Below are 20,946 nucleotides of genomic sequence, written 5' to 3'. Positions count from 1 at the left end.
TACTCCAGAACAATACTTGAAAGGAAGGTGGCATTAAATTATCGCCTTGGACCATTACCAACAAAATGTATTGTATGTATATGTTTTGTGAATAACAGCAAATTCTCACCAAAGCCTAAGCTACAACAAAAATAGTCTTCGTTTCCCTGCTGTAGAAACTGAGGCATGAATAAAGCACTGTGCGCCTCCCCGGTCTGAATTTTTAGTTTCTACCTCTTGGTCTGTTTGATTATTTTTCTTGCTCTTAAACATGCTACCTTCTGTCTGACAGAGAAGTGAAATGGATGGTATCTGACAAATTCTGGGCATCAGAATCATCTTTGGGCAAAATGAAGTAGTGACCAGTGTTTCTGAACCATTGTTTTTAAACCCACCCTGAGAGAGACAGATACAATGTTGTCTCTGAAAAAAGTGCTTTTGAACATCAGTGGTTGGGTGTGCTCTCTTCCTTTCAGTTAGTAACAGAAAATAGATTCTCTTGCTGACAAGCCTGTGATCCTGCCAACCAGGGAACAGAACTTGGCCTTTTGATTTTTGTTGCTGTGGACCAGGCCCCGCTGATATGTCTGTGGAGCAGTGTGACCCGTCACGCTGCCTGAGAAGCGTGTAGTGAGTTCAGTTTGTTCACAGAGGGAGTTTAATCTTGTGTCAGGACATAATTAGCACCTAAATTTTTTCTGAAGTAAAATTTTCCTTGGTTGAAAATAGCGTGCTAGCTGAAATTTCTAGGAATTTTTTTATGAGTAGCAAAATGCTGAAGAGAAAATCTACATATTCTATGAAAATTTCCTCTGGCAAAAACATTAAAAATTTTTTTACCATTGTTAAATTTTTTTTTCAGTTTAAAGTGCACAGCATGCTGATTGGATGTGTTTATGTGTTGCAGTGTAATTGCATCACAGCCTTAGCTAACACCTCCATCACGTCGTGGATTTAATTCTTCTCTGCGAGGAGAATAAATGAGATCTAGTCTCTTAGCAAGTTTGATGTTTGTAGGGTATAGATTTTATTCAGGGGGACACCTTGAAGGAGTCTGTCGATTAATACAAGGTCTCTATCAAATGTTCTTTCAGCTTGGAATATTTTAAATCTCTAATCGACAAAGGCAAGTGCTTGTGCGCTTCTCAAATGGATAAATTTATGATCTGAGACTAATGGACTTTGGTGCATTTCCAAAAGATCAAGGCATTAGATTGAATTCATATTTAATTGATAACAGCGCGAACTTTAACATTGTTCTATATTATAGATTATACCATATCATGTCATCAATTTTTGTAGCACGAGTGCACTCTGACGATGTATTATGTTTGTGCAAATGTTTTATGTTCGTGAAAATGTTAGAGCAGGAAAAAGAAGTTTTAGAGACTGTCAGCTTGTTCTCAAGAGTAAATCCAGCAGACCAGCTACACACATGCACACGTACGTGCTTGTGTATGCGCATCCTGAAGGCTGAGACCAAGTAACCACTAGGCTCCCGACCCCATTCCAGGGTTCGTTTGTCTGTTCACTGTTCGTTGTTCATCGTTTGTTCGCTGGCCTTGCTGCCTCGGTCTCTCCCTGCTCCAGGCAGCTCACCCTGTTTCAGACTGATCTTCCTAATCCTCCGATCTTACCACCACGGACTTCAGCTGCAGTGTGCAACCCGGCGCCTTCCAGGACCTCCACTTCTCCTTTTCCCGTGTAGCATCTCTCTAATGTCACGGCCAGTGCATGGCATCGTGTGTGGTTCTTCCAGCGTGCCTGCTGTTCCAAGCCTTGGTGTGTGCGGGAGTGCTGTTCCCTGTGCCTGGAACGCCCTTCCCTTCTTTTCCTGCAGAATCTGACTCATCCTTATGCCTGCAGCGTGCGGTTCCCTCTGTGAAGCCCTTCCGGCCACCTCTCCACAGCTCTTCAGTCCCCTCTCTCTGCTATGTCTGAGCCTCATGGTGTTAGTATTTCTGTTGTTTTCTGTGTGCGCGTCTGCTTGTTTGAAATCAAGTATCCAGACGCCTGCCTTTTCCACAAGACAGTGTGCTCCTCCGGGGTCAGACTCTCATTATTTATCTTTCCATCTTTCAGTCGCTGACTCTAATACTTAGAGGGAAATGAACCTAACACAATGCCCAGCAAAATAGGAACTACATACATTTTTCTTGAATAAAAATAAATATTTTTGGTGATGACCAGGATAGTGAGTGACAGGTGCGCACCTGACGTGCATCCCACTGACCCAGGTCGCCGGGTGCTCTCTGGGGCCCCAATTTGCCATGGGCTTCCATCCCTAGAGGTCTGACTGCACTGCTGTCCCGTGTCTGGAGAAATTCCAAGCGTGTGTGCGGGGTTCCTGGTGGCCCTTGTCTAGACTGGCGAGAAGAGCAGTCACGTGGCCACACGCAGCATTTGGGTTTTGAAGGTTAGATTGTGGCATAAAATTTTGTTGGATCAATCTTTGCGGTCTTTTCCAGGCCAGCTGCCTTTGTTGGTTCATCCACACCCGCCTGCCTGCGTTTGATGTTTGCTTCTGTGTTACTGCCTGTGCACCTCTGGGCAAACCACTTAGCCTCTGAGTTCCGGCTTGTCCACCTGTTTAATAGGGCACAGTGCGTCTTAGGACTTGTGTGGGGGTGAGTAAGGTGACGGGATGATGCACGTTAAGCGCTGAGAACAGAGCTCAGCACGAAGTGAGCCGGGGGCTGCCTCTGGGTGAGTTCCGAGCGCCTCCCCCCCCCCCCGGCTTGGCGCAGCGCCGGGGCTCCGGGGCCAGACGTCCCGTCTGTCACTTGTGTGATTTGGGCGGGTTGTTTAGCCTCTGCCTCTTTTTCTTTTCCTGGGATGGACATCATAGTTTGACTTACTTCATGGGATGAGAAGTGAGCGTGAACCATTCACCACAGAGCCTGCTGCGTAGTAGGAGCTTAATGCATGCTGATGATTGTTGTAACTGAAGGGAAAAAAGTGCCTGCAGTTGTAATGACAGAAATGACCCAGGACAGTAAAGAAAAATCAATTTTAAAAAATGAACGCCAGTTCTTTCCTAGCATTGACAGTTGTGCGGGGGTCACTTTTACTTCAGTTTCTTCCTTGTAGCAGGAGGAGCTGGTTCTTGGCCGGGTCTGTTGTTGTCACCGTGCAGGCCGTGCTGGTGGGACCCCAGGAGCTGCCTGGGGCTGCCTGCAGTTTCAAGCTGCGGAATTGCAGGTGGGAAGACTCCAGGCTTCCCGTTGCCCGTTTGGCATGAGGAAATTTGCCTCGTTTCCTAAGCCTGTAGTGCTTCTACCTGCAAGCGCCAGTGAAGGACTAACGCAAGGTTGCAGGGAAGCCCAGACGACCAGTGCAGAGGGGCTTGGGGACGCCGTCGGCCCGCACGCCGCAGGGCCTCCTTCGATGAGGCAACGAGAGCGCAGAGAAGGCAGCGGTGTTAAGCGGGGCCTCTCGCCACAAGCATCTCTCACAAACGAGGGGAGTCGGGGTTGTGGGCTGCGGGGGCCGCCTGGGAAGCCCTGCCGCTGGGTGGCGCCCGCCCTCCCGGACCAGCCTGCCCCCAGGGCCTCAGAAATCATTTGCATTTGTGACAATTCTTCCTTTAGTTCCAAATCCTTTCCCTGCCCTCTTGGGTCCAGTATTTTTTTTTTCCAGAAATATTTCAGAAAACTTTTCTCTCTCCAATTTGCCATTTTTATGTCTCATTTGAAAATGTGTTTTCATTCCATTTTTCTTCTGTTATTATTGCAGTAGTTCCTTCTAAAAATCTGTAAGCCAGGCAGGCAGCTTTATGAAAAACCTGTGGACGCAGGACTGCAAATTCCCGCACGCATCCCTGTCACCGTGTGGAGGACGAGTCAGTCTGCAAGGCACGTCAGGTGCTTGCTGTTCTGACTCAGTGTACGGCAGTGGTTGAGTTTCCGTTGACCAGAACCTCGCCGTGAGGAGACAGGCCCGGATCAACTCCCTGGAGTCGGCGCCTCCCTGGGCCTGGACGTCCCTGGGCTCCGTGTGGAAAGAATTCTGTTGCCTGATGTCGCATCTGATGTGCTCCTGATGCCTTTACCCCACAGGAGGAGCCAGGCCTTCCCGAAGCCGTGAGCCTCTCCCGTCGGAAGACGAGTGGGAGGTGTCAGTGCTGACGGGAAGCACCGGGACTCGGGCCCGGGTCACACTCTGGGTGTACGGGGACGAGGGAGTCGCTGGACCAGTCAGTCTCAGCAAGGACGGCCTGGAGCGGCTCTTCCTCCCAGGACAGGAGGACGCCTTCCGGGTGAGCGGCATTGGCAGTCAGACAGGGTTTTGAACGTTTCAAGGGAATTTCCTTGACACAGAAGGGTGTGGCTGTGTGTGTGCGTGTGCGTGTGCGTGTTCTATATAAAATAAATCTCTGGTCTAGAGTCCCCGTAAAGATGCTAATGCCTGTTGTAATCATCAAAGGAAGCATTTCCCCCTTACATATCTTATATAAGCCGGGAAAGCTGTAGAAGAAAACTGCTTTCTTTAAAGACATTTCCTCTTGGGCCGCTGGTTTGACACTGGCCCCATGACTGTCAGCCTCAAGTCAGACTACAACCAGGTCATAAGCCGGTTAGAGATTCTTCTGGTGAATCCGGCATTTACTTTTAGATGTTGCTCAGCTGAGCTCTGTGGGTGTGACATCATTTTCCTGGCGTCTTCAGAGGCCGTGCTTTGAAGTTCTGCCAGTGCTCGTTGGAATAGCTCTCTCCTTCGCATCAGAAGACACCGGGCTGCGTGGGTCTGCGTATTGCTGGTCGCCTCCCCCAGTTCCTCGGGGCTGTGGGTACATTTCAGTTAGGGCCATCCCATTCCACGTCACGCGTCACCCCCTGCCAGGGGAGTGGGAGGGCTGGATGGTCCCTGGCTCATGGTTAAGGAGCGCAGACATTCTCCCTGGGGAATGAGCCTTTTGTGTCCTAAGGCCGGGCCGAGAGTAGAGAGTGACCGAGGCCAGCTCAAGTCAGCAGGAAGCCAAGGCCGTGTGAGGCTGTGGTGCCTGGCCACCACCAATGCCTGCGTGGTTGCTGGGCCTTCAGGCCTGAGCCCGGCACTCGACTCTTGCAGTCATTACATTTTTAGCGAAGAGAAGCCGACACGAAGTCACGAAGGAGCCCCTCGGCCCAGTGCACAGGCAGGCCTACCTTAGGCAGCACGTCCATTTCAGAAGACTATTTGAAGACAATCGTTTGGAACGCAACATGCATATGTTGTGGGTAGATCCCTGGGCCCCCACCCTGACAAAGTCTCTGATTACCCACAGTGAGCCCTGCAGTGTAGCTGTGTCATGTGCTGGTGAGTCCCGTCGGGGTTTTTCTGGGGAGGTTCGCCCAGGGTCCCCTCTTGGAGCCGATGGGGTAGCTTCTGAGTCGTGCTTGCACATTGGAATCACCTGGGAGCTTCTAACACCGCGGACGCCTCCTCGGTCCACCTGCAGGGATTCTGGTTAATTTTGTCTGGGGCGCAGCCGGGCACTGAGGTTTTGAGGAACTCCCCAGGTGATTCTGAAGTGCAGCCAGGGTTGAGAAGCCCAGCGCATTAGACTGCAGTTGGGTGAGCTGGACTGGCTTTCCGTGTGTTCATGGTGTGACCTTGAAGGTGTCCCTGCTTTCTCCAGGCCAGGATTATTTTTACGTGTAAGGATGGTAGAAATGATACCTGTTTTCTTCTAAAACCCAGCATAGTCTGATGACACAAAGAGGAAATATATATACATTTAAAAAACCCTATTGACATACAGAGAATGTAGTAAATTGGTTAAGAACAGAGGTCTTGGAGTTACAGAGACCAGGCTCACATCCAGATCTAACACATTAATTCTGTGACCTTGAGCAAATTGCTTATCCTCACTAATCTTTGCTTTCCTTCCTAGTATGGAGGGGGTGGGTGGGTCATGATACCACTTACCCTAACGGCTGGTGAGGCCAGAGACTGTCGGGGCACGTGTATGGCGTGCCCTGCCCAGGAGGCGGCCGGTGCTCCCGGAGCAGCAGGTGCCACTGCGGCTCCTCCTTCTGTCTCCTGCGCGGTGGCGTCAGCGTATGTTCTGGCTTCTTGTGAGGTCAGAGTGCTGAGCCCCTACCTCAGCTGCAGGGATCAGGGATGGGTGCGAAAGCCCCAGCCCCGGGAGTCCAGGGCCTTGTGCCCCTGGGCCAGCAGCACGGCCATCGCCTGGGAGCCTGTTAGACCTGTTAGGCCCCAGACCAGGTCTGCTGAATCAGAGTCTGCATTTTAACAAGGTCCTCCAGTAGTTCATTTATAAAACTAGTTTTTTTGGCATCCTTTACTTTCTTTTTATTTATTTATTTTTATTGAAGTGTAGCTGATTTACAATAGTGTGTTAGTTTCAGGTGTACAGCAAAGAGACTCAGTATTTTGGCAGATTATATCCCATTACAGGTTATTGTGAGATAATGGCTGTAATTCCCTGTGCTGTACAATATATCCTGTTGCCTGTCTATTTTATACACAGTAGTTTGTGTCTATTGATCTCCTACTCGTAATTTGTCCCTCATCCCTTCCCTCTCTCCTTTGGTAACCACAAGTTTGTTTTGTATATCTGTTAGTCTGTTTCTGTTTTGCATGCACATTCATGTGTATTGATTTTTAGATTCCATGTATAAGTGATATCATATAATATTTATTTTTCTCTGTCTGACTTATTTTACTGAGCATAATATTCTCTAGGTCCATCCTTATTGCTGCAAATGGAAGTATTTCATTCTTTTTTATGGCTGAGTAATACTCCATTGTGTCTGTCTATCTGCCTGCCTGCCTGCCTGCCTGCCTGCCTATCTATCTATCTATCTATCTATCTATCTATCTATCTATCTATCTATCTATCTATCTATGGATCTATCTATCTATCTATCCACCGCATCTTCTTAATCCAGTCATCAGTTGATGGGCACCTGGGTTGCTTCCATGTCTTGGCTATTGTAAATAGTGCTTCTATGAACATTGGGATGCATGTATCTTTTTGAATTAGTGTTTCATTTTTTTCTGAATATATGCCCAGGAATGGAATTACTGGATCATATGGTAGTTCTATTTTTAGTTTTTTAAGGAATTTACACCAGTTAACATTCCCACCAACAGTGTAGGAAGGTTCCTTTTCCTTCACATCCTTTCCAACATTTGTTATTTGTAGACTTTTTCAAGATAGTTATCCTGACTGGTGTGAGGTGATATCTCATTGTGGTTTTGATTTGCATTTCTCTAATAATTAGTGATGTTGAGCATCTTTTCTTGTGCCTGTTAGCCATCTGTATGTCTTCTTTGGAAAAATGTCTATTCAAGTCTTATGCCCATTTTTTGATTGGATTGTTTGTTTGGTTTTTTTGATATTAAGTTGTATAAGCTGTTTGTATATTTTGAAAATTAGCCCCCTGTCAGCTGCATCATTTGCAGATATTTTCTCCCATTCCGTAGGTTGTCTTTATGTTTCATTGATGGTTTCCTTTGCTGTGCAAAAGCTTCTAAGTTTAATTAGATCCCATGTGTTTGTTTTTGTTTTTATTTCTTTTGCCTTAGGATACTAATCCAAGAAAATATTGCTACAATTTATGTCAAAGAGTGTTCCACCTATGATTTCTTTTAGGAGTTTTATGGTATCAGGTCTTACATTTAGGTCTTTAAAGCATTTTGAGTTTATTTTTGTATATGGTGTGAGGGAATGTTCTAATCTCATTGTTTAATATGTGACTGTCCAGTTTTCCCAGCACCTCTTGTTGAAGAGATTTTCTTTTCTCCATTGTATATTGTTGCTGCTTTGTTGAAGATCGACTGTAGGTGTATAGGTTTATTTTTGGGTTCTCTAGTCTGTTCCATTGATTTACAGCCTGTTTTTGTGCCAGTACCCACACTGTTTTGATTACTGTAGGTTTGTAGTATAGTTTGAAGTCTGGGAGGGTTATATGTCCAGCCTTGTTCTTTTTTCTCAGGATTACTTTGGCAATTGGGGTCTTTTGTGGTTCTATATAGATTTTAGGATTATTTGTTCTAGTTCTGTGAAAAATGTCTTGGGTATTTTGATAAAGATTGTATTAATCTGTAGATTGCTTTGGGTAGTGGGTCCATTTTAATAATACTAATTCGAATCCAAGATCATGCATATCTTTCCATTTTTTTGAATTATCTTCAGTTTCCTTTATCAGTATTTTATAACCTTCAGAGTGTAGGTTCTTTCACCTCCTGGGTTATGTTGATTCCTAGGTATTTTATTATTTTTTTGATGGAATTTTAAATGGGATTATTTTTTACTTACTCTTTGTGATATTTCATTATTAGTATACACTAATGTTTGAGAAGCGCTGGTTTAGGGCTAAAGGAACAATGGGACCGGGGCCTCTGATAGTCTAAGAACCTAAGTTAGGACTAGCCAGCTCATTCCTATTTGCCCTTGCTTCTGTGACAATTGAGTCCTTGTGTCTTTTTCACCAGCATCATCTACCACTTCTGAATTAGTCTTTCATCCTTCCTCCTCCCCTCCCTCCGTCCTTCCTTCCCTCCGGTCCCTCCCTCCCTCCCGCCTTCCCTCCCTCCCTCCTTCCCTCCCTCCTTCCTTCCTTCCCTCCCTCCGTCCCTCCCTCCTTCCTCCTTCCCTCCCTCCTTCCTCCCTCCTTCCTTCCCTCCTTCCCTCCCTCCTTCCCTCCCGGTCCTTCCCCCTCCTTCCCTCCCTCCTTCTCCTCCCTCCTTCCTCCCTCCCTCCTTCCGCTCCCTTCCTCCCCTCCTCCCTCCGTCCTTCCTCCCTCCTGCCCTCCTTCCCTCCCTCCTTCCTCCCTCCCTCCTTCCTCCCTCCTTCCTTCCTCCTTCCTCCCTCCTTCCCTCCCTCCCTCCTTCCCTCCCTCCTTCCTTCCCTCCCTCCTTCCCTCCTTCCCTCCCTCCTTCCCTCCCTCCCTCCTTCCTTCCCTCCCTCCTTCCCTCCTTCCCTCCCTCCTTCCCTCCCTCCTTCCTCCTTCCCTCCTTCCCTCCCTCCCTTCCCTCCCTCCCTCCTTCCTCCCTCCTTCCTCCCTCCCCTCCCTTCCCTCCTTCCTTCCCTCCCTCCTTCCCTCCTTCCCTCCCTCCTTCCCTCCCTCCCTCCTTCCTCCTCCCTCCTTCCCTCCTTCCCTCCCTCCTTCCCTCCCTCCTCCTTCCTCCCTCTCCTTCCTTCCCTCCTTCCCTTCCCTTCCCTCCTCCCCTTCCCTCCTCCCTCCTTCCCCCTCCTTCCCTCTCCCTCCTTCCCTCCCTCCTCCTTCCTTCCCCTCCCTCCTTCCCTCCCTGCCTCCTTCCTCCCTCCTTCCTCCCTCCCTCCTTCCCTCCTTCCCTCCTCCTTCCTCCTCCCTCCTTCCCTCCCTCCTTCCTCCCTTCCCTCCCTCCTTCCCTCCCTCCCTCCTTCCCTCCTTCCTTCCGTCCTTCCTCCTTCCCTCCCTCCCTTCTTCCCTCCTCTTCCTCCCTCCTTCCCTCCCTCCTCTTCCCTCCTCCTCCCTCCTTCCCTCCCTCCTTCCTCCTCCCTCCTTCCCTCCCTCCTTCCCTCCCTCCCTCCTTCCTCCCTCCTTCCTTCCTCCCTCCTTCCCTCCTTCCCTCCCTCCTTCCTCCCTCCCTCCTTCCTTCCCTCCCTCCTTCCTCCTTCCCTCCCTCCTTCCCTCCCTCCCTCCTTCCCTCCCTCCTCCTTCCTTCCCTCCTTCCCTCCCTCCTTCCTCCTTCCCTCCTTCCCTCCCTCCTTCCCTCCCTCCCTCCTTCCCTCCCTCCTTCCTTCCTTCCCTCCTTCCCTCCCTCCTTCCCTCCCTCCCTCCTTCCCTCCCCTCCTTCCTTCCTCCTCCTCCCTCCTTCCCTCCCTCCTTCCCTCCTCCCTCCTTCCTTCCTCCCTCCCTCCTTCCTTCCCTCCCTCCCTCCTTCCTCCCTCCCTCCTTCCCTCCTTCCTCCTCCCTCCTTCCCTCCCTCCTTCCCTCCCTCCCTCCTTCCCTCCCTCCCTCCTTCCCTCCCTCCTTCCTTCCTTCCTTCCCTCCCTCCTTCCTCCCTCCTTCCCTCCCTCCCTCCCTCCCTCCTTCCCTCCCTCCTTCCTTCCCCCTCCTTCCCTCCCTCCTTCCCTCCCTCCTCCTTCCTCCCTCCCTCCTTCCTTCCCTCCCTCCTCCCTCCCTCCCTCCTTCCTTCCCTCCCTCCCCTCCTTCCCTCCCTCCTTCCTTCCCTCCCTCCTTCCCTCCCTCCCTCCTTCCCTCCCTCCCTCCTTCCTCCCTCCCTCCTTCCCTCCTCCTTCCTTCCTTCCCTCCTTCCCTCCCTCCTTCCCTCCCTCCCTCCTTCCCTCCCTCCCTCCTTCCCTCCCTCCCTCCTTCCCTCCTTCCTTCCTTCCCTCCTTCCCTCCCTCCTTCCCTCCCTCCCTCCTTCCTTCCTTCCCTCCTCCCTCCTTCCCTCCCTCCCTCCTTCCCTCCCTCCTTCCTTCCTTCCTTCCCTCCTCCTTCCCTCCTTCCCTCCCTCCTTCCTCCCTCCTTCCTTCCTTCCCTCCCTCCTTCCTCCCTCCCTCCTTCCCTCCCTCCCTCCTTCCTTCCTCTCCTCCCTCCTTCCTTCCCTCCCTCCTTCCTTCCCTCCTCCTTCCCTCCTCCTTCCTTCCTTCCCCCTCCTCCTTCCTCCCTCCCTCCTTCCCTCCTCCCTCCTTCCTCCTTCCTTCCTTCCCTCCTTCCTCCCTCCTTCTCCTCCTCCCTCCCTCCTTCCTTCCCCTCCTTCCCTTCCCTCCCTCCTTCCTTCCCTCCTCCTTCCTCCTCCTTCCTTCCCTCCTTCCTCCCTCCCTCCTTCCTTCCTTCCCTCCCTCTTCCTTCCCTCCCTCCTTCCTTCCCTTCCCTCCCTCCTTCCCTCCTCCTTCCTTCCCTCCTTCCCTCCCTCCTTCCTTCCTTCCTCCCTCCTTCCTTCCCTCCTTCCCTCCCTCCTTCCCTCCCTCCCCTTCCTCCCTCCCTCCTTCCCTCCCTCCTTCCTTCCTTCCTCCTTCCCTCCTCTCCTTCCCTCCTTCCCTCCCTCCTTCCTCCCTCCTTCCTTCCCTCCCTCCTTCCCTCCCCTCCTCTCCTTCCTTCTCCTCCCTCCTTCCTTCCCTCCTTCCCTCCCTCCTTCCCTCCCTCCCTCCTTCCCTCCCTCCCTCCTTCCCCTCCCTCCCTCCTTCCTTCCCTCCTTCCCTCCCTCCCTCCTTCCTTCCTTCCCTCCCTCCTTCCTTCCCTCCCTCCTTCCTTCCCTCCTTCCCTCCCTTCCTCCCTCCTTCCCTCCCTCCCTCCTTCCCTCCCTCCCTCCTTCCCTCCCTCCTTCCTTCCCTCCTTCCCTCCCTCCTTCCCTCCCTCCTTCCTTCCTTCCCTCCTTCCCTCCCTCCTTCCCTCCCTCCTTCCTTCCCTCCCTCCTTCCTTCCCTCCCTCCTTCCCTCCCTCCCTCCTTCCCTCCCTCCCTCCTTCCCTCCCTCCTTCCTTCCTTCCCTCCTTCCCTCCCTCCTTCCCTCCCTCCTTCCTTCCCTCCCTCCTTCCCTCCCTCCCTCCTTCCCTCCTTCCTTCCCTCCCTCCTTCCCTCCCTCCCTCCTTCCCTCCCTCCTTCCTTCCCTCCTTCCCTCCCTCCTTCCCTCCCTCCTTCCTTCCTTCCCTCCTTCCCTCCCTCCTTCCTTCCCTCCCTCCTTCCTTCCCTCCCTCCTTCCCTCCCCTCCCTCCTTCCCTCCCTCCCTCCTTCCCTCCCTCCCTCCTTCCCTCCCTCCTTCCTTCCCTCCTTCCCTCCCTCCTTCCCTCCCTCCTTCCTTCCTTCCCTCCTTCCCTCCCTCCTTCCTTCCCTCCCTCCTTCCTTCCCTCCCTCCTTCCCTCCCTCCCTCCTTCCCTCCCTCCCTCCTTCCCTCCCTCCCTCCTTCCTTCCCTCCTTCCTTCCTTCCCTCCTTCGTTCGTTCCTTCGTTCGTTCGTCTCCTTCCTTCCTTCTTCTTCCTTCCTTCCTTCCTTCTTTCCTTCCTTCCTATCCTTAAGTGAGCGTATAGCTGTTTTTCAGGACAGTGTGGGACTTCTGATCAGACAGGCTTGGGTTTGAATTTTACTTTTGAAGTTTACTGTGTATCCAGCTATGTATCTTCAGACAAATTACTTAACCCCTTTAAGCTTCTTTGTCTTTGAAGCAGACTCTTTAAAGAGCCTTACTCTTCACAGGGTTGCTGTGCAGAATGGAAGAGACCATGCATGTCAAGCACTCACCCCCCCACCCCCCCACCCCGGCTGGCACACAGCCAAGGTCACCACGTGGCAGTTCCATTCTCCAGAAGTGACAGGCAGACAGGCGTGAAGTCACATGTGCTTAGTAACCTGACTGTTCAGTTATCTCTGGTTTTTTTTTTTCCACTTAGAATGTGTAAAAAGAGAAAGCTTAGACTTTTGCAGATGGATATTTGGGACAATGAAAAGATATCTAAAATTTGGCTTCCCTTTCAGAGAGAAACCAGGCTGAGACTGTGAAAATGTCTTACTTCCTCGGGTGGGGAAGAGCCAGCTTCTGAGCTCCACCACTGAGACCTGCTCTGGGAGTAAGAAAGTGGGAGGAGGCTGTCTGTGGGGAGGGTAACAGCTCTCTTTTGCTTCCTCCCAGTCCGTGCCAGCATAGTCCTTGCTCTGGCGGTGCAGTGTTCCCAGGGCTGCCTAGCCCCGCAGTCCACGGGGAGAGTGATGGTGGCCGTGGTGGTGGGCTCTCAAAAAGAGAATTTCTAAGTATGGGGAGTGGTAAGGAAGAGGAGTTCCAATGGCTTCTGGGTCACCTGGCCGTCCCAGCTCTGTCAGTGTCCAGTGCACAGGTAGGCAACGATCCAAGCCAGACATACCAGGCAAGCGCTTACCTGTTCACATCTCTAGTCTGTTGAGGTGAGTGAACAGCTGGAGTGGGAGCAATGGTAGTGGCTATCATTTAAGTTATAAGATGATAAGGTGCATTTTGCCCTTCTGAATCCTCACAGCTCAATGTCCTGGACGTACCTTATTATGCTGAAATTCACTGCTTGTACATCTGTCTCCCTCACTGGACTACACATTTCTCTCAGTTGGGAACTGTGCCATCTCTTTCATCTTTGTATACCCATGGCCTGGCACAATTCCTACATTATTGCATTAAATGAACGTTGATCCAATTGAACTGAAAATTATATGCAGTAGACGTTATGTCCATTCAACACATAAAGAAATTGAGGACCTGAGATGTAAAACAACATAGTTTTACAACATTCAGGATATCATCTGAGCCCAAAGTGATTCCAAAGCCAGTTCTCCACGATGCCACCTGGAGAGCAGGTACTCCTGGACCACAGCAGACATGAAGCAGGCGTGCGTGCTCTGTGCGCAAGTTCGTCCGTCTGTCTTCCTCGAGCTTTAATCATGTATGTCTTAGCCTGTGAGTCTAACAGCGAGGACTTTCAGAGTGGAAGGAAGTTCTAGAGTCACTGATACTTTTTCTTAAGCTTGTAAAGATAGTTATATTTAGCTTTGGCGAAAGTTGCTTTTTTCTTGTTAAAATAAGAGCCCATCTTTCTGTCGTTGGAACTGAGCTCAGAAGTTGCTGGCTTCCAGGGAGAAATGTGTGGTGGTCAGAGGACTGAGCATATGTGTGCTCTTTATTCCATTCTTTCATCTGGCTCCTTTGGCATTTTTTTTTTGTCAAGACTCGTGATATTTCCGTCTCATTTTCTGTGTCTGTGGTGTCCACCCATAGCTTCTTGAGGGAGCTTAATCTCTGGACTCTGAAAGGGTCCCTGAGGGCTATTCAACTACTAGGAACAAAAAAAAATGCATTTAGTAAGAAGAGAAAGAATTTTTTTTAACGTGCTTAATTTAAAACATTCTTCTAATTTTTTTCTTTGCATTTCCTTCAGGTCGAAGTAAGACACGTTGGAAAGATATACAAGATAAGGATAGGACACGATGGGACCGAGTGGAGCCTGCAGAGGGTAATGCCTTTTCTCTCGTGCCTCATGGTTACTCTGTTATGAAAAGAAATAAGCCGGGTTCTTAGAGCAATGACATTGAGAACACATTTTCCTAATGGTTGTGAATCACGTGAGCGAAATTTCTGTAGATATTACACTTCCGACAGATACGGCGCATCCTCGAGAGCTTTTTAAAAACCGCACCTCTGTAGTTACACTTGCAGAGGCAGGCGTGTTCACGGGGGGTCTGCAGACTAGAGGGAAGCTAAGAACGGAAGTGAGTTGTCATCCGCTGATCAGCAGGCGGCCGCGGGGCGGTTCATCTCCTTCAGACCTTTCTTCTGTGAGTCTCGCTCATGAATTCTCTCTCCCTACACACGGCCCCAGATATGTGAGTGCCTATGTACATGTCTACATCGAAGTATTTATGTACGTTTGTACGCATCTTGCCTGAATGAAACTGAATCACGCTGTGGGCGCACTTCGGAATCCTGCCTTCAGTAGTAACAACACCAACCACCCCAGCAGTACTGAGTGTGTGCTGCGTGCTTACTGCGTGCCGGCTGCCCGCGAATACGGTCATGTTTCTGCCGCCTAACGGCTGCTCTTTGATTTCGGTACCACTGATATCCCCATTTTATGGATAAGAAAACTGAGGCTCAATAAAGTTAAATAATTTGAAATATTTAGAATAATTTAAACTGAGTTCACTTAAAGTGGTCTCACTGTACGTTGGACTCTGGGGACTGAGCTCTGAAGCACTATCATGGGCTTAATCTTTGCTTTAAAAAATAGACAGCAATTAAATGCTTAGGAGCTCTGAGATTTCTGTACGGAAGCAGTAAGTATTTGTGGAGTCAGATAACATGGTTTGAATCACAGTACATCTCTGCTTTGTAGCTTTAGATGCTGTGTCTGTCACTGATTCCTTTACAGGAATGTGATGATATGTTATTTAAAAAAAACTAAGGTTTAAAACTTTGAAAACCACTAATAAAATCTAGCAAATTTATCATTTTTCCATTTAAAATGTTTCTTAATCTTATCTGTGGTTATTATTGTATCTTTGATTGTATAAAGAAAGTAAATGAGAAAAATTTAAATTTGCTGAAATGTTTACTGTAGCATTTCTTAGCACATGACTCATATAATGAAAACTGGCACTTGTACAGTTTAGGAGCAGATAAATATGTTCCAGTCAGTTAGGCAAGAAGGACTTCCTGAGCACCTCACATATGCCCTATGCTGCGCTAAATGCCGGTGAGAATGGGAGGGAACCATGGGGAGGCTTTCTGGGGTTTCTAGTTAGAAGCATTGAAAGATCTCGGAGACAAAAAAATGACCATTTAAGAAGAAGATGCAAAACCTATGAAACCTGCAAAATTTAGCAAAATTACAAACTCTGTACTTGTGAATTACTGGCAAAGACAAGCCAAAACGCTTTAGAAAAGACGTCCCCGTTTGTCAAGCTGGCCTGCGATCACTACATGGCTTGAGCTTTCTCTGGGGCCCTTGAGTGAGGGGTGAGTTCAGGGCCAAAGCCATTTGACTACACAACGCTTCTCCAGCTGGAGGGGGAGACAGCCCCAGGCAGGACACTGAGAGGGGCGCTCAGAACCTGGCCAGGCCTCTGCTTTCACAAGACGCTCTCTGTAAACAGTTCCATGGTGACATAAGCTTATGAAACTGAGTTTTTCATTCCTCTCTTGGAGATTTAATGCAATGCATGTTAATATGGTTAAGGCTCTGAGATGTCCTGGGATAAAGAAATCTGTCTAACAGCATCTCCAAACTAAATTTACCCTCGGGCCACATTTGCAGGTGAAATCTATTAACATCCCTTGAAATGAGTATTGAATATCGTGCAGTACTACAGAGGTCTGAGGTATTTGGGGGCCAGTCAAGGGAAAACATGCGACAAGGTGTCAGCAGCAGGAGTGCATAGGTGTACTGCGTGAGGCCCCGACAGATGGGCCTGCAGGGGTGTCCTCGTAGCAGGAGTCTGTCCAGAGGGGAGGAGGAGGGCGCAGAGGAGCTCCCAGGGAGAGGAAGCTGAGAGCAGGGGGTTACGTGTCTAGGGGTGGGAGTCTGTGTCACCGAGCTCCAAAGGGCAGCGGCCACCGACAGGGGCTCTCTTCTCAGTAGGAAACAGCTGTTGGGTGAGGCTTCTGTGGGTGTGCAAAGCAGGGGGGCTCTAACTGACTACAGATCTGCTTGTTTGGCCTGTTTTTTATTTTTTTAATTGTGGAGAAAAATCATTTGGGCTGTTTCTGTAATGATAAAGTTTGGGCTTGCTGCCAGTGGGCTTTTGAGCTGACAGGTTTTAGTCTGCAGGGAGGAGTCAGCCTGTGGGCCCGTGTACGGAGGCTGTCTGTGACTCCTGTATGTCGCACTTCCACGCGGGGAGATGTGACTTGTGTTTGTATGAGTCCAGTCACACGTATGTGGGGGTCTGTCATTTATATGAAAATGACTAGCTAATGTCTAATCGGCTCTTCTGCGCTCCAGGCCTGTGGAGAGTTCTGGGAGAGGCGATCAACATAGCACTTTGCACCTAGAAGCAGCTGGGTGAGTCACTGATGTGACGGCGTATCTGGGAGGGAAAGACGGGCTCGCCGCAGGTCTGGTCTTAGTCATTGAGATGATACAAAATTAGAATCAACCGCAGTGTCTGCTTTCGATCTGGCTGGAGAAAGAAGATCACGTAGCAAACACACACTAATTAGGGGGCAGTCAGAGGCTGCGCTGTGTGTCCAGGCCCCAGTCATAGGGGGGTCCAGCAGGAGAAACGCGTGCGCGTAGAGGACCTGGGAAGGCTCTGCGGGCGGGGAGGGCCTTGCGGGGGGGACGTGCGTGTGAGGGCCGGGGGGGGAGGCAGCGGGAGGGCGGCCGTTTGGAGATTGCCCGGTTGCCTGTGCCGCACATGGATTATGGTGAAATGCCATGTCCCGACGTACGTAAAATGACCTGTGCTCCAGTGAGAGGGAAAGTGCCCGTTCGCGAGCACTTCCTGTATTCCTTGTGTTTGAACGGCATGTATTTCAAAGGCCTAGAATTCGTCGGACACAAGCTGCCTGACCTTGTTTGGGTGGAGTCGGCTGGTAAATGCACTGACTTACAGACCTTGCATCTCCAGGTCTTGCGTTCCTACTCGAGTGTGTAGAGGAATTCTGGGACTGTGACCACCATCTTCCGTCTGATAATTAACGTCCAGTCATTGTCTCTTTTCTCAGTGCAGCTTCGCTGGGACTTACCTCTGTGCAGTAACAGGTTCTAGTCGTCTCGATGCGTTGCCAGTGGAACAAGGCAGTGTCTTTACATCGTCTGTATGTTCTTCTTGATCAATATGTCCCTTTTCTTACAGGACACTCCCTCCCCCTCTTTTTTTAACTAGGCCTAGCACAGTCCTACTTAACTTAGCTCTGTGTGTCGGGACAGAACAGGACCGAGCTGATTTTCCTTTCATGCTTCCATGTGTCTGGGTGGGAGGAAGAGAACAACAGATCTCTCCGTTTCGGACTTTGGTGCCAAATTAAACACTAGCACAGACGCGTAAAGGCGTGGACAAGTGCACTCGTGCTCAGAGCCCTTCACCCAGCACTGCCGGGGCCCGCGGCCTGCAGAGGGCTCCTGCCAGGAGGCCGAGCGTGCCAGCGTGACCGGGACGTAGCCGCTGTCTTCCAAGAGTCCCTTCCGCAAGTAACCCGCCTATAAGCCAGACTGTGGCTTAGTTCTCCTTAGAGCCTTGATTTTACCTGTCACATCTCAGTGACAGCTCTCGCTACGTCCGTCTTCCAGAAGATTTACTGAAGGAGCGAGATTGATCTCCCCCGTTCGCTCAGATTCCGAGCAGAAAGGTCGTGCAGCCTGATGGAGGTGTTGTAACCTCAGCGCTGAACTGTGATGTATTGATTCAGGCTCTGTAAATGCTGCTTTGTGGCTGTTCCCGTTACTGTTTTTAGGACGTGTGTTTAACTACTTGGTTGAAATTTCTTAAAGTAATCCAGGAATTTTAGTTTTCTAAGAAAGGAAGAGTGAGTTTTATGGTAATGTTTTCTTGTAAAATGACTAATTCTTGCTGCTCTAAATCAGCAGGGGGAGCTCAGCAAATGAAATTTAGTTTCTATTAAAGCCACTCCTAATGTTGTTCCTATTCATTCAGGAAATTAAAGCAAATGCTGAAGACTTCATGTGATAAAGACACTGCTGTTCCTTAAGCATTTTATTTATTTGTTTGTTTTAAAGGGAAATGAATGTGTGCTTCAATGAAAAAATAATTTGGAAACTCACTCTTTTTCTTTCTCCACATCTATCCCAACAGAAGGTTTGGATTTGAAGCTTAATATCCTTGCGTTATTTTCCCTCAGCCTTACTGACCTTTTTTTTTTGAACGGTATTCATGTTTGGCAGCTTTGTGTCAGAGCCGAAGCAGAAGTCAGGGCTCTGGGTTTCTTTAGCGTAGAAGGATGCTAGACGGTGCTGCAGCCTGAAGGCCGAAAGGAAATACTGTTTTCAAAAAGAGAGTGGTTGGTCCTATGAGGACCAAAGGCTACCTTTCGTGGACGGGGAAAATCTAGGAAGCCCGCTGCACGGCCGTGGCCTGCCCGGAGGGTTTCCCCGCCGACCCTGGGGACTGTGTGCAGCTCTGTTGCCTGTGATGAATGCTTGGAGCCCTTACGGGACATTACTGTTTGGGGGAAGCTAGTGCCTCTGGCAAGTGTTTGTTGCAGTGACTCCCAATGTCTCAAGTTAAAGTGGGTGAAAACGTGCTGTTTTGCTTAGCATTTAGATTTTCAGGAGGGAATAGCTGCCCCGTTACATGGTGCTCTGGCTGTCTGGAGTCTGGGGGTAGATTTTTACATCGCTCACAGTTTGGAAGTTCTTTTCCTTGATCATGCTTTAGGTACCTCACTGGAGATCTGACTTGCCATTTCAGCCAGAATAATACACATTAATCAATTATGCCAGCCAGCTTCCAAAATACTGATATAAATTATTAATCTAAGTCACTGAATTGATTCCAGGTAATATATAGCTTGGATGCCAAATAGAATGGCTATTAACTAAACATAGTCATATGGTAATTAACTTCGAATATTGAACAAAAGAGGGGGACAGTCCAGTTCAGGCAGGCCCCGGAGGACAGGAGGACGGAGGAGGAGCTGCATGCTGGCCTAGGGGAGGAGGGGCCGAGGAGGCCTTTCTCTGTCCTCCCCAGTAGTCCTGGCCTGCTCGTTCCAGTACAGCCAGGGATTTGGAACAGAATTTCAATTTCTGATCATAAAGAACTGAGCATTTGGCTGAAGTTCTGCTGTGTGTTAGAGAGTGAGGAGCCACAGCCGATCTCAAATAACAGCAAAGAAGTCTGACCTCTAGTTTATGGGGTTAACTGTGACACCACCACACCAATACCCCCGTACTGAGCGCTCAGGGGACAGATGACCACCTTTACTATGGAAACCACAGCAAGGCAGGTCATGTTATCGGCCCCGTTGAGGTTACCGAGGGCTCTGAGCTGATGGGAAGCCATCTCCAGCCCCAGGACGGGCACGCGGATTTGAGGAGAAGGGGTCTGACTCTGAGGCACACGCACCGTCTGCGTACTGCCCACTGGACAGATCAGATGTTCTGAAAGGAGTCTCTCTTACCTTACTCCCAGGTGTTACAGTCCACACTTGAGAAAGCTCTGCTGTGGGAAATAATTTCCTGCTTATCTTTTCTATAAGGCATTTGAGTCTCGTTTTATTACATAAAGCACTCCCACCCTAAAACATTCCATCTTCGACCTGGCAAGGCAGGTATGAGGCCAGTTTTGCCAGTGAGGACCTGAGGGACACAGATCACCATGTACATGTTCTACCCAAGGCTGCACACCTGCAGCAAGGTCGGGGCAGAAATCAAGGTCTTTTGGTCCAAGTTCAAGTTCACTGCACTTCCCACACACCCTTTACTGCGTCCTGCCGTGAGCTGCCGTATGACTGGGCTTGTGCGTCGTGGTCTTCCAGGAATTTTGACCTCCTTTATCACTTCAATAATTTAAAATGTTTTGTTTGTGAAAATAAAAATAGAAGTAAATACAACAGGAGGTAAGTTCAATGGATGTATCTATCTCCCTTTACCCACATCACTGTTTAATTATTGGCTTATCTTCCAATAATTTCTGTCGTAGGACTTTTCAGCTTGGACACTGTGGACTTTTGGGGCTGGTTAGTTCTTTGCTTTGATGGGGGGTACAAACTTTGCATTGTAGGATGTGTAGCCACACCCCTGGCCCCTACCCACCAGAAATGTCTCTAGACGTTGCCTCATGTCTCTGGGAGCGGCAGAATTGCACCTCATTGCTGTACCTTCTTATTGCTTAAAAATTAACTTTGCTTTGTTAATTTTTATTTTAAAGCATCATGACTCTGAAGGTAAATGGAACCCACTCAGAGGCCTCACCCTGAAAAGGCTTTCCAGTGGAGTTAGTAGAATTGCACTCACTTAAGTACAGCGACTGAGGCGTCTCACCCGAGGGCGCTTCTACGGGCGGAGGGGTTGCTGGTGCCCAGAAGCTAGAGGCTTCTCGCCACTTTCCATAGAAAGTTTAGTGTGGAGGAAGGACCTGCTGGAGTTTTAGGTAGAAGGACCTGATGGAGTTTTAGGTAGAAGGACCTTGTAAACCCTGATACTTCATGGGGAAGACTTCACGCCTAGACTTCAGAAGACTCCCATTCACCCATTTATGACCCTTGTTTATCTGAAACATCTAATAGGTTCCATTGGAAATTATTCTTACTGTTTCCTAATGTCTGTGTTATCCCAAAGCCCCACCGAACTTAGTGTGTGCTAGTAAGTGCTTATCGCTCTGCTGCTTTAATGTAGCCTTCTGTTATTTAAATATTTGGGGTCTATATTTCACAGATAATCTATGAAATCCCCTTGGTGGTCGAGGCAGTTTCTTTTTGTTAAACTCCCAACCATACCCTGTGCAGTGCCGTGAACACCCACCGTAGGAAACGTCACCGTGAGAAGGCCAAGGGTCTGTGTGTCCTTCTCGGGTCACCTGCACACAAGCCCCAGGGGGCTGGAGATGCCC

At 49.5% G+C, this 20,946-nt stretch overlaps 1 protein-coding gene across 1 annotated transcript in view; it reads left to right on the top strand.

Moving 5' to 3' along the window:
* The window catches only part of RP1 (RP1 axonemal microtubule associated), a 147,113-nt gene that overhangs the window by 56,929 nt on the left and 69,238 nt on the right, over nucleotides 1-20,946 (top strand). The window contains exons 17-18 of the mRNA XM_072951969.1: nucleotides 4,038-4,237; nucleotides 13,815-13,889. Coding sequence (XP_072808070.1) covers nucleotides 4,038-4,237; nucleotides 13,815-13,889 — 275 coding nt within the window. The remainder of the gene's footprint in view (nucleotides 1-4,037; nucleotides 4,238-13,814; nucleotides 13,890-20,946) is intronic.

Source organism: Vicugna pacos, chromosome 29, assembly GCF_048564905.1.
Source record: "Vicugna pacos chromosome 29, VicPac4, whole genome shotgun sequence".
Classification (NCBI taxonomy): Eukaryota; Metazoa; Chordata; class Mammalia; order Artiodactyla; family Camelidae; genus Vicugna; species Vicugna pacos.
Note: the sequence above shows the minus strand (reverse complement) of the source record. Positions and strands in the feature narration are given on the sequence as shown.